The sequence below is a fragment of the Malaclemys terrapin genome, chromosome 19 (assembly GCF_027887155.1).
Source record: "Malaclemys terrapin pileata isolate rMalTer1 chromosome 19, rMalTer1.hap1, whole genome shotgun sequence".
Taxonomy (NCBI): Eukaryota; Metazoa; Chordata; order Testudines; family Emydidae; genus Malaclemys; species Malaclemys terrapin.
Window position 1 is genome coordinate 7,728,441 of NC_071523.1, and position 15,710 is coordinate 7,744,150.

The window sequence follows — 15,710 nt, forward strand, 5'->3', positions numbered from 1 at the left end:
GGATGCTAATTAACGTCCACTCATTATAAAGAGTTGGCCCGCAACTCTCCATTTTAATTCCAGGTGCACAAAGCAGGGACGTAAGCTTGGCAAATTGGCCACTTCTCCGATACCAGGAGCCACGCGACCCCTCCTCCATCTCCCCTTTAGCAGCCCAGCACCAGGGGCAGAGAAGATCTCAGCTTCCCCTATTAAATGGAAGCAGAGACCCTGGCATGCAGCACCTCTGCTGGGGTCTGTCCTCAAGTGAAAAGCAGACACAAGGAAAGAGACCAGAAAATAGGGAGACTGCCAGCAGTTAGGGACGGATCAGACCGGCCAGGTCCAATCTGCCACCACGTAGCTCACCAGAATTGTCCCCTATGTACCGGATTAGCTCTGAATGGCCCAAGGGATGGGGTTTCTATCCCGCAACCAAACAGCTCGCCCCACCAGAAGGATCCCCCTGTTCCTCCTCTCTTAACATTGCTATTATTTATATCACCGGAGCACCTAGGGCCCCTAGACATGGACCCTTTGATGGTACAACACCTACCACAACAAAGATGGCCCCTGCCCCAAAGAGCTGACAGTCTGAGTATCCTCTTAGTTATGCCTCACTCACTCTCCCCCCTTGGGGTTTACACCCTCAGCATTTGTAGGTGTGTCCCCCCCACCTTCGTCGTCACTTTAAAAGAGCGAAACGTTTGGTTGTTTTACCCCGTAAATCAATCCCCTCCAGCTCCAGTAGAGGATGCGGTGCTGCTGGAGGCACCGTCTTCCATACGGAGTTTAGAGTCTGAGGTTCTGGTCATTAAAGATAGACCCATAGACTTTAAGGTCAGAAGGGACCATTATGATCATCTGGTCTGACCTCCTGCACAATGCAGGCCACAGAATCTCACCCACCTACTCCTGTAAGAAACCCCTGACCTATGTCTGAGCTATTGAAGTCCTCAAATTGTGGTTTAAAGACCTCATGGTGCAGAGAATCCTACAGCAAGTGACCCGTGCCCCACGCTGCAGCGGAAGGCGAAAACCCCCCAGGGCCTCTGCCAATCTGCCCTGGAGGAAAATTCCTTCCCGATCCCAAATATGGCGATCAGCTAAACCCTGAGCATGTGGGCAAGACTCACCAGCCAGCACCCAGGAAAGAATTCTCTGTAGTAACTCAGATCCCACCCCATCTAACATCCCATCACAGGCCATTGGGCATATTTACCTGCTAATAATCAAAGATCAATTAATTGCCAAATTAAGCTAGCCCATCATACCATCCCCTCCATAAACATGCCAGGTCACTTTTCATAAGAGCAGAAAAGTTAAACCGGGTGCCCTGGTCCAAATTCCATTTGCCTCTCTCGATCCCCGCTGCACTTCTACTTGGGCACAGTATTCTTCCCATCCAGCTGTAAGCGGCTGTGTGCCCTGTTTAACAGCTGTCGTGCTCTACCCCAGAGGTGGCTGCACTTCAGCGGCAGGCAGTGCCGACGTGTGGTACGTACATCAGTTGATGAACCGCTTTGGGATCCTTTCGGCTGGAAGACTTCAAAAATGCAGTTTAGCACTATTGTGACTTTCGGGCCCTCTCCCGTTGCTGCCGGTATTTTTGAGCTCATTCAGTGGCCTGCAGGGAGCTTTACCGAAAGCTGAAATCTGGGTACATTATATCCAGGGGCTTCCCCTCATCCGCACTTGGGGTTACACCCTGGAAGGCACTGCCCGCATATCATGGTCCGTTACTTACTCGGTGAACTCCCAAACACCACCTCGTTCCATGGCCAGTAACTAATACCAGTAAGTTTCCTAGACCAGGAGCCAGAATTTATTTATTATGGGGGTGGCTGCAGCCCCACAGAGCCCCAGTCCTGGAGCAGGTGGCGTACAAACACGGAACAAAAAGACAGCCCCGTATGTCCCTTCCTAGTCTTCCTCCCTTTCCATGATTATAAACACCTTCTTCTTTCCACGATCAGAGGAGATTTCTCCTCCGCTCTCCTGACCCTCTCCTGAGCCAAAGCCCAAAGTCACTAGCATGGAGCCCCATTTGGCCTGCCTTATTCAGTGGAAACGCTCATTGCATTACACACTTGGCCCTATCTTTAAATAAATACAAAAATAAATAAGGAAAGTCTCAATAATTACAGTCCAGTGAGCGCCTCACCTCAGTGGCAGATTAGCCAATGGGCTGACAGGGCCCGTGCGCAGGGGCCCTGGCCAATTGGAGGGGGGGGACAGAAAAAATGGGTGCACCTGCACCCCAACCCCGCTCCCTGGCAGAAGTGCTGGGCAATGAGGGAAGCCCAGCGCCCCGAACCCGGCTGCAACCCCAGCTCCCTGCCGAAGTAGCAGGGCTGGGGAAGCTCTCACTCCCCACTGTGGCCGAGGGGAGAAGGAGGGGAGGGGGTGCAGAGCTTCTCCAGTCATGAGGCTGTGGTTTGGGGTGGGGAGGCAGAAAGGAGCAAACAGGTTGCAGAGCCACACAGGGGGGCAGAATGGGGCAGATTGTGGGTGGAACAGGGCAGGGCCGCAGGCAAGGGGCGGAACGGGGGTGGGATTGTAGGCAGAAGGGGTGGGGAGGGGCTCCCCACTTGCTCTGGCCCAGGGCCCCACGAAACCTTAATCCGTCTCTGCCTCACCTGGGTCCTCAGGAAACCACGAATCTGAGGGCTTGTCTACGCAGGGAAATTGACCAGCGTCGCTATCGCAGAATTATTCCATTACAGCTATGCTGGTACAACTCCCGGCCCGGACACAGTCCCACAACAATTCCAGAGAGGAGTAATTATTCCTGACTAGAGTCACTTGTAGGGCACAACAGAGTGCCCACATAGGGCAGTTAGACTGGCACAGCTGCCACAGAAAGCTATGCCGTGGAATTTCCCTGTACGGACACGCCCAACACAACCCGCCTGCCCTACCATGCGTCATGGTGACTGCAATACCCCATCATCAACGTCACCCCTTTAGCCCCAACACCCGAACTTCAGTAAGCAGCGATGCCCTTTTTTACTTTTGCAGACGTGTTGGCATCGTACCGAAGCAAAATGACATTTTAAAGTTTGCAGCGTCCGGGCTGAATGGGGCCGTTCAGCAAAGAGGGTTACATCCGTTTATATCAACGAGAGCAGGGAAAGTCTTGGCAGCTACTAATGTGACATTTTACTGCAAGGGAGGTGGGGTCAGAGACTGTTTCCAGGGGGCCTAAATTTTCAAGAGGGACTATTGATTTTGGATAGCGCACACTCAATTTGTAGGTGTCCGTCCTGGGAGACACCTTAAAGATTTTCCCGGGGCAGGTGCTTAGCACTTGAAATCAATAAATCAGGTGGCATTTCAAATTGAGCACCCAACAATGGAAGCAACCAAAAGCACTGGTCACGTCTGACCCAGACTCTGTAGTCCTTTGGCCGTGTTTGATGGGAAATCTGGGTTAACTCAACACAGACACTGGCTAGTTTAGGGCAGGCTAGGGCTTAGTTAGAAACACTGCAAATACTGGCCCCGTATCTCTCCTCCTGTTTGGACCAGGCCAAGCAGCACAAAGTGGTGAAATCAGGCCAGCTGAGAATTATCCAGCATAAGGGAGCTCGCAGGTGGCATAGCTGGCACCTACACCAAACTTCCCCCTCACTCCCAAAGCACAGGTGGCAGCGCAAGCCACACCAATTCGCAGCTGGCATAAACTAGAGCAGCCCCTAGGCTGCTCTAATTTACACTGATGGGCAGGAGCATGTGCAAATGCGCCAGGAGGAATCAGGGAGGCGTTCCTGGATCCCCGCCAACCCTGCGTCAGGCAGATCTCAGTGCAGGAGAGACACTAGACACTAATACTTCTCTCTCTTTCCCCCACCCTCTTTCTTTTGTAAGCATATCCAGGAGGCTACAGCAGAACTGCCAAGGAAGGCTGGAATTCCAGGCCCACCCAGCATCACAAAACTGCAGCGGTTTTGTTGTTCTGACCCACTCCCTCTTCTGCCTTTCCTCCACCCCCACACAATCCAGCCGTTAGGAAAACCCTGGTATATCCCGCCTCATGCCGAGGCTACCAGGTAACAGCTCGCTGCACTTCGGCGCTAAGAAAGCCTATCTGCTCACCCAAAGCCCGCCGTATCAGCCTGATCTCACCCAAGCGCCGGTGTAACACTGCCCGACTGTGAAATCAGCAGCCTCATTAACAAGTTAATTTCACAGTCTCCTAATGCAGCCACTGCTCTACAGCAGACGCTGATTAGGGGGCAGAGTACTCACGCCAACCTTTCCACGGGCAATGCTCAGCGAGGGGGCAGCACAAAGGCTGCCAATATAAATGCCCGCTGTAGCAGAGGCTCTACCCCAGCCACGCTAGGAATATACAAGGTAAACTGGGCACACCTACCTACCTTCTCTAATAATAAAAGAACAAAGGGACGGTCAAGGGCAACAGATTTAAAACAGATGAAATACATTTTTGCACAATGCATAGCTAGCCGGTGGAACTCACTGCCACAGTATGTCATTGAAGCCAAGAGCTTAGCAAGACTTTTTTTGGAGGGGGGGGGGCATTTAATGTAACCCATTATCCATATGGGGAGGCTTGAATAAGAATAAAAGGCAAACAAACCCTCATGCTTCAGGTCATGAGATAATCACTAGCTGGTGGGGGTCAGGAAGAAGTGTCCCCTACAGACAGCTGATGCCATAGTTGTCCATTACAGGGTTTCCTACCCCCATCTGGTAACGTCCGAGACAGGATACTGGAATGGGGGGTGCAATTTACTAGGAGTACTTTGATGTTTGCATTTCCTAGCATTGGGGTGTTTGAAATTGCAACCTTAGCGTTCCATTAAAGCAAATTTCTTTCCTGATTGTGGAGTGTTGGTTGCTCAGCTATCCCTGTGGGTCGCAGACGGGGCCGATTCATTGGGCAAAGAGCCGTTTAATCCAAAACCCCAGCATTGCGTAAAGAAAACCCACGCGCCCTCCTCCATACTCACCATCAAAGCCGGAGCCCCTGCCAGGTTCCCGCCAATCGCAGTGAAGTTAAAGGGCGAAACAGCTGCCACAAAGCCCTGCAGGCGGGGGGGGGGAAAAGGAGAATTTACACAGTGTAATGTGCACACCCCAAGGGAGGCCGCAGGAGCGTGGAAAAACGTCCCGCCGCAGCTCGCGACGCACAGGGAGAGCATCTGTTCTGAGCCGGGATGTCTCACACCCCCCCACACACCTTGGATGCGCATGTCTGAGCCACCCCACCCTTCCCCTCACCTCCAGCCCCCGGTAGACCATGCTGTTGGTGCTGATGGGGATGCTGACGGGCTGAGAGTTCTCCAGCTCCAGCGCATACTTGGCGTTGAATCGGAAGAAATCGATCAGCTCCGCGGCTGCGTCGATTTCCGCCTGCATGACGGTTTTGCCCTGAAAGGGGAACAGGAGAGATCAGCGGCACTCAGGCAGCCCCGAAACACACTCCCGCCTGGCTTTCTCCCTAGGGGCTGACGGACACAGGGGCTTGGCTTCTTTCTAGCTACATTGCCCCATGCTGCCTCTCCCCCTTGCTCTCACTGGGTTAGTGATGACCAGCAGGAAAGCCGAACTCCCAGACTCAGACTGGGTTTGTTAGTATCTTTCCCCTCCCTCTCCCTGGCAGAGCCCTGACCTACCCCCCACCCCCTGCACAGGGCGAAAGATCAGGGCTGGGAATCAAACCCAGGTGTCCCTCACGGCGCTGGCACACCAGTTAGTCACCAGCCCTGCACAGAATGACGTCTGTTTCACGCAACAGCCTGTGCAATGAACAATGACCAGACCCGATCACTGTAATTGCTAGGTGTGCACTGGCTACATCAGCGCCCAGGAAATCCCCTTTTTTCCTCTCCTTGCCACAAATCTTCTCCAACAGCCCCTTGCTGCTCCCTCAGTCCATTTCACCAATGCCAGGCCAGGCATCATACATGAGTTAATTCTCTTTCCCTCCATGCATGGCCCTTCCTAGCCTCTCACAGTGCTGTCTGATCTACGAGCCTGGGCCCCATGCTATCCTAGTGACCCATTTCCTAGCCCCACATGCCGCTGAAGTGACAGGGACCAACTGAAGCACTCAAGGTAGCAGATTTAAAGGGCTGGGGGCACTCAGTGAAGGGCCTTCAACTCTGGGGTCTGCTTCCCTCGCTGGGTCAACACAACAGGAGTCCGTCGCGATTTAGAGAACAGAACAAGGCCCCTCTTTTCCCGCAGGGTTTTTGTGGGGAGGGTAAACTTGTCTTTGGAGGGTGGGGGGCTCCTTTGTTTGAAGACACCATCCATGCGCCGAAGCAGGTGCATCAAGACAGATCCCTGCCAGATGCCCTGCAGGATTCATACAGCCCCTTCTTGCAGCAAAAGCAAAGGGGGAAATCAGGCTCCTGCCAGAATCTAACCCCCCAATTGTGGGTCTCACTGGCCGCTCCTGATCAGCCCAACCCTGGACGTCACCTTCCCTGTTTCACCCACTGTCTCACCCGGGTTAGCCCGGGAAGTTTTGCTGCTGACGCGACACTAACATGGCGCTGCGTTTCCTGGGTATTTCCACCCCACTCACAGCCCCGTCTCCCTACCCCTGGCATTATAACCACCTCCTGCTACATGGGAAGGGACAGAGATAAGCGCCCGCACATCCGCTCCATTAAAAAGACACACACACACACACACCCCGCAGCTCTCTAGGTGCAGGGAGGGCCCTGCTAGAAAACAGCCGGGCAACGTTCCCAGCAGAAGCGGACGGACGCACGGCTCCAGCCGCAAAGGAAGAACTCAGGCTACACCACGTTCTCACTGAATCACAGACGTCTCTCATATTTGTGCCACTTCCCCCCGGCTCTCCCTGCCACCTTCCCCCCACCCCCTCCAATCATTATGGTTTGTCCCAGCAGGTTCTCTGGGGACCATTCCACCTGCAGCCTTACCTGCCCAATCATGGTTTTGGCCAGCATTTCCGCTCGCCTTGGGCCGCTCAGCATGTCGGCCGCCTTGAAGAAGATCTGTGCCCTGTCCTGGATGGGTTTCAGGTCCCATTCCTTCCGCACGGCCACGGCAGCATTGATTGCTTTGTTAAGCAAGTCCTGAGGAGCAGAAGATGGAAGCGCACCAGATTAGCGCTTCTCAGAATCTCAGTCCCCCAGCCCCACCCCAGGGCTTGCGGCAGCCTCATGGCTCAGATCAGCGGCTGCGGGGGTGAAGAACCAGCCCCACCCCAACTCTGCTACATACGCGGTCCCAGCAATAACCCAAAGACTTTGCTGCAGGCCATAGTTGTGAGCTTGGAATTACGCCAGGACTCTGAACACCAGGGGGTCAAGAACCGCTCAGGCGGGTAGGTCAGACTCAAGAGGATTTTCCAGTTTCCCTGCTAATGGTTACAACACTAAATAAATACCACTTCTGTATGTTCTGATAGGGATTTCAAACATCCCCCAAGCTGCCCAATCCCAGGGCGAGGTAGGGAAGGACTAAAGATCAGGGTCTCTTCAGCCACTAGTGTAATGCAACCACCTCTGGCCTGGAAGGCAGCAGCTGTCTAATACCATGTAACCATTTTAGGGCAGGAAGGGGAGAAGATTCCCACGTCCAGCTGAAACCGCTAGGGAAATTTGCGTTCTGCCTACATAACAACCCAAGTTGGGATCTGGCCAGGACGCCCCATTCAAGGATGGGTTGTGACTGTGGGCCTAGGTTTTACAATTCATTTAGCATCCGGCGGGGGCCAGCTCTGAGGGAAGACCACCCGCTACGGCGTCGCCTCCCCCGCTTCCTGCAGCGAGCCCCCTACACGACTCGACTCAGCGGCTGGATCGTAGCACCGGCTTTCACGCCCGCATTCATTTTAAGCAGCTACGCCCCACTCTCCCCCAGCTGCACTAGCAAGGAGCGGGGGCGCTAAATCCTGACGGAGGTGCGGCTGGATCTGTGCAGGGCGCAGGCCCAGCGGCTGCGGACACAGTGTGAGGCGCTCTCCTAGGTTACGCTGTTTAAAGCGCCCGCAGCAAGCAAGCCAGAGGCCCACAGCACTGCCCCGTGTTAGGATCTCAGCCGCATTAAAGCAGAGGGGATAAGTGTCACTTTCCCCTGCAGGCTCTGGGGAACCCTCCCTAGGTTTAGTCTGTCACCAGCAAAGGACAGCTCGGTGTCCCATGACCACGCACCCTCATGCCTGCCCCCTGCAGGTCAGGCGCAGGGAGGGAGGTCTGGGCACAACCATGCGCCACACTCACCTTGTCTGCATAGCAGAACTTGGCCACCTTGTGCGAGTGATTGAACGGCTGAAAAGAGGAGAGCCTGGGGTGATTAATGCTGTAAAGAGCCACCCCCCCCAACTCCACACACCCCCTCTGCCCTCCCCCCACAACACCTCTGCATACAGAACAGTCCCCCATTCACATGGGGTGACATGGGCTCAAACCCAGGCAGAGAAGGTGTGTATCCAGCCCCAGGGACCCACCCTGCTCCAAAGCAACCTCCATTCACCTTCTGCTGGGTTCACCCAGATGCCTGAGTCCCGCATCAATGACCCACGTTGGGGACACTCATGTGCAACGTGGTTTGGTTTTGCCTGTGTGGACAGGGACCGAATCGTGTGCACCAGCCCTGGTCTACCCTACCCAGAGAGGATCATAGAATCATACACTATCAGGGTTGGAAGGGACCTCATGAGGTATCTACTACAACCCCGGTCAAAGCAGGACCAACACCAACTAAATCATTCCAGCCAGGGCTTTGTCAAGCCAGGCCTTGAAAACCTCTAAGGATGGAGATTCCACCATCTCCCTAGGTAACCCATTCCAGTGCTTCACCACTCTCCTAGTGAAATAGATTTTCCTAATATCCAACCTAGACCTCCACCACTGCAACTTGAGACCATTACTCCTTGTTCTGTCGTCTGATACCACTGAGAACAGCCGAGCTCCATCCTCTTTAGAACCCTCCTTCAGGTAGTTGAAGGTTGCTATCAAATCCCCCCTCACTCTTCTCTTCTGCAGACTAAATAACTCCAGTTCCCTCTGCCTCTCCTCATAAGTCACGTGCCCCAGCCCCCTATTCATTTTTGTTGCCCTCTGCTGGACTCTCTCCAATTTGTCCACATCCTTTCTGTAGTGGGGGGCCCAAAACTGGACACAATACTCCAGGTGTGGCCTCACCGGTGCCGAATAGAGGGGAATAATCACTTCCCTCAATCTGCTGGCAATCTGATGGTCAGCGCTGGCCCCTAGACAGTTTGGGGAAACAGCTTAGACTGCAATTCCCAGGTGGTGCTTTCTGGTCCCAGGAAGGGTGGCTTCCTCTGGGGAATGAGGTAGCCCAGAGATCAGGAAGAGACCAATGTGGGGGCGGGGGGGCACATTATCCCCCCATCTCCTTACGGCAGGGCTCCTACACCTTCCTCCTAAGCTGGAACCGGCCATTGTTAGAGACAAGATTCGGTGCTGTGGGTCTGAGCCAGTCTGGCAAGTCCCATGAGGGACTTCCCCAAAGATCCATCCACTACCCAGCTCCTGGCTAAGGCAGCTCACCTTTCGTAAGTCTCCAGGAAAGGGCCCTCGTGTCTGTAATGGGCCGGTTTGCTACAGGGCAACGGTTAACAAGGACACTAGGTAGAACTACACCCCAGAGGGAGAAATACGTGAATGAGCTAGAGCAATCCCTGGGGAGGGGAATGTCTTCCAGGAAGGGAATAAAACTGCCCCACACTGGGATTTCCCCCTGTCGTGTCAGAAAGGTTCCTCGCAGGTTCCCAGGGCTCTGCCAGGCCGTGGAGTGGTCACCTAGCAACCAGGCGCTCCCCACTGGGACTCACCGACAACTGGTACCGGACGTCTGATGTCCACACCTCTTCTCCCCCCACCACGCACGGGATGGCCTCCGTCTTGCCCTTCAGATCATTTAGCGCCTATCGGATGAGTCAGAACAAAAATGAACTGGTGAGAGCGTGGCAGCTCCCCCTCTGCTGAACGGAAGGCAGCCCCCAGGGATGGAAAGGATATCCAGCCAGCCGTGGCTTTGATCCGCCTTCCTCCACCACCACACTCTCAAACCAGGTGACCTGATGGTCCTACCCACAGCCCTGCCAAAGGTCCATGTCCGAGTCCCTCTAGAACCTGCCTGCCAGACCAGCACTGTGCTCACGTCCCAGGGAAAGGAAACCTTGGACTTCTCCAGTACCAAGCTCTGTTCAGACTGAGAACATCCCCGTGTTATGGGGGCCATCTGCAGGGTTAAGGGAGGGGTAACAAGGGTGGGGTGGGTGAAAGGCTTCTCCCCAAGAGGGTAACCATCAGGGGTTGGGAAGGGTGTCCTACCACTTCAGCTAAAGACTCAGCCACTTTAGAGTGAGGCTGGAAGATCACACGCTGCACTAGGGGAAGAAGAGCTCTGGTTTCTTGGCTGCAACAAGCAACTCAGGACAGTACCTTCTGAAGAGCCGCTCGTTCCGGGCTGCCGTGCTTGAACTCCAGAATGGGTTCGTTGGTCACCTCTACAGCTATACGGTGTTGCCATCGCACCCTGGGAAGGGAAAGAGAGACACACTGAGAAGCCAGTGTCTTCTTCATTCCATCTATACCGCGGCTGTCCTGGCCGGTGAAGTGAGACGGTCGTCCACGGAGGCACTGCTGCTGAGTTTCATTCCTTATTGTCAGAGGTATACACTATACCAAACAGTCCGCTTAAAGATCACATTTCCCGCTGAACGTTTTTTTTGCTCCAAGGAACCACTAAGGTGGCTAGAGCTGAAAGAGGTTGGGAGAAGTTTGTTGTTGTTGTTGTTCTGTGATTGTACAGCTCCTAGCACATGGGGGTCCTAGGTGCAATGACAAATAAATAATAATTTCCCTCTCTTTTCCCCAGTTTGCTTACTGCGCACATTTGAGGGCACTTTGTGGGTAGTCAGTTTCACTGCCTAGTCAGCTTCCCGTGTGTGGTGTGGATCTTTCACGCAACAACAGGGGAGAGAAAAGCCATTTTGAAAGAACGGGACAATGTGATTGTAAAGCCACAAGATTTGGCCAGAGGACTGGTGTTGGGGGTTGAAACTACTTTCCGAAACTGACTAAGGGCAGAATTTTCAAAAGAACCTAAGTTACTTAGGTGCCATCGGCTGTCTACACTACAAGCACTGCAGACGCTTCCTCTAGTAACAGAAGGTGTTTTTCCGTCGTCGTTAATCCACCTGTCTGAGGGCTCGGTTACACTTAAAACGCTACAACGGCACAGCTGCAGTGTAGACACTAGCTACACCGATGGGAGGGGCTCTCCCATTGGCGTAGCTCAGTGGTGCTCAACCTTTCCAGACTACGGTGCCCCTTTCAGGAGTCGGATTTGTCTTGTGTACCCCAAGTTTCACTTCCCTTAAAAACGACTTGCTTACAAAACCAGACATAAAAATACAAAAGTGTCACAGCCTCACTATTACTGAAAAATTGCTTTTACTCTCTCATTTTTACCATATAATTATAAAATCAATCAATTGGAATATAAATATTGTACTGACATTTCAGTGTCTAGTCTATAGAGCCGTATAAACAAGTCGTCGTCTGTAGGAAATTTTAGTTTGTACTGACTTCACTAGTGCTATTTATGGAGCCTGTTGTAAAACTGGGCAACTCTCTAGATGAGTTGATGTACCCCCAGGAAGACCTCTGTGTACCCCTGATGCGTCAGTGGTATCTGAACAGGGGTGGGACATCCTGTCTGGATACTCCCGGAGCAGCGGAGTGCGCGTAGATAACCAGGCAGGCCAGGCCAGGCGTGAAGCAATGCACCGTGGGATGCCAACAGGAGGACTAACTGTAATAGTGTAGTTACACCAACACGGGGCTGTGCCCACACAAACCCTTCACCAATGTAATTCCTATCAGGGCAGAGTTACACCACCTCCAATGCAGCTTAACTAGTCCCACGCGAGACCCAAGATAAACCGAAAGAAGACCATGCACGCGGGGACACAAGAACAGTTTCTGCCAGAAAATATGAAGTTAAACCGTAGACAGGAGACTTCCAAGGAGGGAAGACTGGTGCAGGAAGTGGTGCTGACAATTCAGTAGGGGGCTTTATTCCATCGGAGTTGCTCTTGAACCAACATCCCAGCACGGTGGGAGGCTCTCTGCTGCAGCTTCCACATGGGAGTGATGGATCGACACCGCAACTCCTGCTTTTAGAAGAGTTCAAAGTACAGGGGGGCAGAGGCTGGGCAGGTTTGTTTTATCAGCACAGTGCATGCTTCAACAGGTAGCTGCAGATTACCCTGGGTGCCGTAATTTCCCAGACCCAGTCTGGCATTAAATTCTCCACCTCAGCAATATTTCCCAGCAGCAGTAAGAAGAAAACAACCCACCAAAAGCCAAAGGGGGAGGAGCCCACGTACTGGAGAGAGAAAAGATGTTGACCCAGGAGTGGGTTTGGGGAGAAGTATGCCAGGAGAAAGCAAAGGCCATGAAAGATGAATTAGTGGCAGTAAGTAGCACAGGGATGGTCCAAATTCGGCCTGTAAACCAAGCATAGCCATGACCACTTTAATACAGAGGTGCGATCCTCTGATGCTACAATGGGGGGAGGGATAGCTCAGTGGTTTGAGCATTGGCCTGCTAAATCCAGGGTTGTGAGTTCAATCCTTGAGGGGGCCCCTTAAGGATCTGGGACAAAATCAGTACTTGGTCCTGCTAGTGAAGGCAGGGGGCTGGACTCAATGACCTTTCAAGGTCCCTTCCAGGTCTAGGAGATGGGATATCTCCATTTATTATTATTATTATTACAATTCGCCGTGGGCAATGCTCAGTCTTGACCGAGGTAGAGCCTGTCTCAGATCAAGGCAGTCACATATCAGGCTTTCCAGTCTGGAAGCAGCAAAGAACATTGTCACATGACATGGGCTGAAGATAAAGTGAAATATGAAGCTACTGCTGCAAATCCTTTACCTCTGACTACCTCCGAGTTCAACCCTGCAACGGAAATAGAAAGGACCCTAGAAGTTTGGTAGACACTCAAACCCTGCACAGACACCAACAATTCAGTTGCTTTTCCTTCTAAAGCTTCACAGAGACTGATTTAGCTGTGACAAACCTCAAGAAGATGTGACAAAACCTTGGATGAAGAGAAATATTTCTGTGTTTTGTTTGGTTATAATTGCACTGGAAGTAGTATTTTGTTTGGATTTAAAACATTCCCTGGTAGCCCAGCCTTGCAACAGCAGGCTAGGGGAGAGGCAACCAAGAGTGAAAATGACAAACACGTGAAACTAACCAGCCTATTTTTTTCACTGTACAAACTGAGTGAAATTCTTGAAAACAGACGTGACCAAAAAAACTGCCCCTTTGGCATGCTGGATTCTGACAACTCTCCCATACAGATCTTTAGATATTATGTTTTCAACTACAGAAGCTAGAACAAAATCTGAATCATTTTGGTAAGACTGTTTTATTCAACACATGCAGGAGGAAATTCAGGAAGTCAATATGATAAGCTCTGGAACTATTGGAATGAGAATTTCCAAGACGCTTTGTTTTGCGCTGTCCACATCTGTTACAAACCCACAGCAATGACATATTGAAATCTCCTGAATACTGGGATTCAGATGTGCCTATATTTTTTAGGAGAAGGGAAGGCTGAGTTACTTTAAAGAGATTTAGATTTGTTAGATCTGATGTAATCAAATCAAAGACACCATCATACACATCATGTTGTTAAGACTGTGGACAATTCCCCGTTTGTATTCCTTTGGTGTTTAATGAACATTTTTATTTTATAAAGCTAGAGTCTCAATATTCTTTCAGTTGTAACTATCAAGAGTCAGAACTTTGCTCAGCCCCCGAAAATGGGACCAGAGTACACAACGGCTGTGTCTATACTGCACCGTTAACCTGTGTGATGGGCAGCTGGGTCTGAACGCTTGGGTTGGCGTAGCATGGGTGTGAGTGTCCCCACGGCAACACCCTGCCCACGTTACTGTGTCCTTACCGGTTCTGCACTCGCTTGTCTCTGTCTGGAGGCAAAGCCCCGGCTCTGTGTGCTGAGATGCTCTAGGATTCTTTCCCTGTCAATTGTGGGGGACCTGGTCTGTCCTTTGGGGAGAATTGTGGGAAGGCGTTGGAGGACTACCCGCTCTCCGGTGATTTAACCTGTGTACTTACTGCAAAGCGGGTGGGTTCCAGCCCAAGTTAAAAGCAGAGCCTGGATTCCAACTCACACCCACAGAGGAGTTAACTGGGCCAGGCTTACAGCACCTCCAAACCTGGCTCAGAGGTTTTCCTGTGTGGACACTAGGGGAGTCAAGACTAAAACTCAGGCAAGAGCGTGGGTTAACTGTGCAGCCGAGACATACCCAATAGCACCAGAGCAGGAAACTGACTGGAATCCTGCCTGGCAGGGGAAAACAGGTAAAGAAGCGTCTCCTGCCATCATGAATCCTGGTGCTTGTAGCAGCCAGTTAAATACATTGCAGAGGGAACATGTTTACAGCACAACCTGTGGCAATACAACCCCGGAGTCACCCAGGCAACCCTGGCCTTGTACCAGACTTCCAGTGATACCACATTAGTCACCCCCCGCGGTGGCACCCGCCTGTCAGCAAAGCAGCCAATACGCAGTTAGTTTAGAGGGGGTGGCCCAGGCACAAGTGTTGCATGAGCCAGAGACGGGAGAGGCCATTTAACCCCGAAAGGGGACACAACTCTGCCCGGGTCACCCCAGAACTGGGTGGGGCACCAGAGACATGAACAGGGAGGGAAGAGGAGAAAGACAAGTGGAGACCTGCCAACATCTGCTTCCCCAGGAGACTCCTGCCTGTCACCTGCTGCCATTTTCCTATCTCAGGAAGTGTAGATAAGCCTAAACCCTCACTCCCTGAGATAGCAGAGGTGTTGGGCAGATAAGGGGAGCACGTGCCAAGGACTGGCGCAGAGGGCGGGGTGGGTGGGACCATGGAAAGCTAAGGGAGATAAGCGTCCGGGGGAATCCTCCCAGCAGATTCTCCACTGCCCCCCCCTTTTGGCAGCCCTGCCTCCCGCCTTGACGTCTGGGCAGCTGCTCCCAACTCACCCCGATGTAAAGGAGCGGGGGGGGGGGGGGCAGAGCATTAGGGGGCAGCAGCAAGACCTGCTGACAGACCCCCCCCCCTGGCCTGGAGCAAGATGGGCCAAGAGGCAGCTGGGTGGGCAAAGGGGTCAGGCAGATTTGACCCCCCCCCCGACGGGGCGGGCAGGGCCCCCACCAGCCGGTGTGTGACCTGGGGGGGGGGGATCCCGGCTCTGGCGGTGCCGGGAGGTTTAAATCCCAGAGGGGCGGCCCCGTGGCCCAGTTCACACCCACGCCGCCAAGGAGCGGGACATCAGGCCCGGCAGGGCGCCCGGGGCTGGGCCGCACGTGGAAGGAAGGGGGCGGCCGGAGCTCGCGGGGCGCTGGGACCCCGCACGCCGGGGGGGATCCCGGGGGGCGCTGCCGGGGGACCCCGGATCCCAGCAGCGGGGGGGGGGAGGGGCTCCCCCTGCAGGCCCCGCCCCGCGCTCACTCACCCAGCGCGGGGGCAGCCCAGCAGCGCTCTCCGCAGCGAGGGCAGCAGCAGCATCGTCCCGGGGCAGCGCGGACTCGCAGCCGACGGGCCAGACCCAGCGCACGCTGAGCAGGGGAGCCTGAGCCGGGCTGTACCATCTCGGCGGGGGGGAGGACAGACTGCAGCTCCCGGGAGGGGACCCAGCTGCCCCCCCCCGCCCCAAGGCTAGTGCATCCAG

General features: G+C 53.5%; 1 protein-coding gene across 1 annotated transcript in view; it reads right to left on the reverse strand.

The window, feature by feature from the left end:
- Positions 1 to 15,662, reverse strand: part of ALDH4A1 (aldehyde dehydrogenase 4 family member A1) — a 29,428-nt gene extending 13,766 nt beyond the window's left edge. The window contains exons 1-7 of the mRNA XM_054008844.1: positions 15,495 to 15,662; positions 10,401 to 10,494; positions 9,788 to 9,880; positions 8,208 to 8,255; positions 6,903 to 7,058; positions 5,227 to 5,376; positions 4,956 to 5,030 (exon numbers count right to left, since the gene is read on the reverse strand). Coding sequence (XP_053864819.1) covers positions 4,956 to 5,030; positions 5,227 to 5,376; positions 6,903 to 7,058; positions 8,208 to 8,255; positions 9,788 to 9,880; positions 10,401 to 10,494; positions 15,495 to 15,547 — 669 coding nt within the window. The 5' untranslated portion in view covers positions 15,548 to 15,662. The remainder of the gene's footprint in view (positions 1 to 4,955; positions 5,031 to 5,226; positions 5,377 to 6,902; positions 7,059 to 8,207; positions 8,256 to 9,787; positions 9,881 to 10,400; positions 10,495 to 15,494) is intronic.
- Between the last annotated feature and the right edge of the window lie 48 nt (positions 15,663 to 15,710).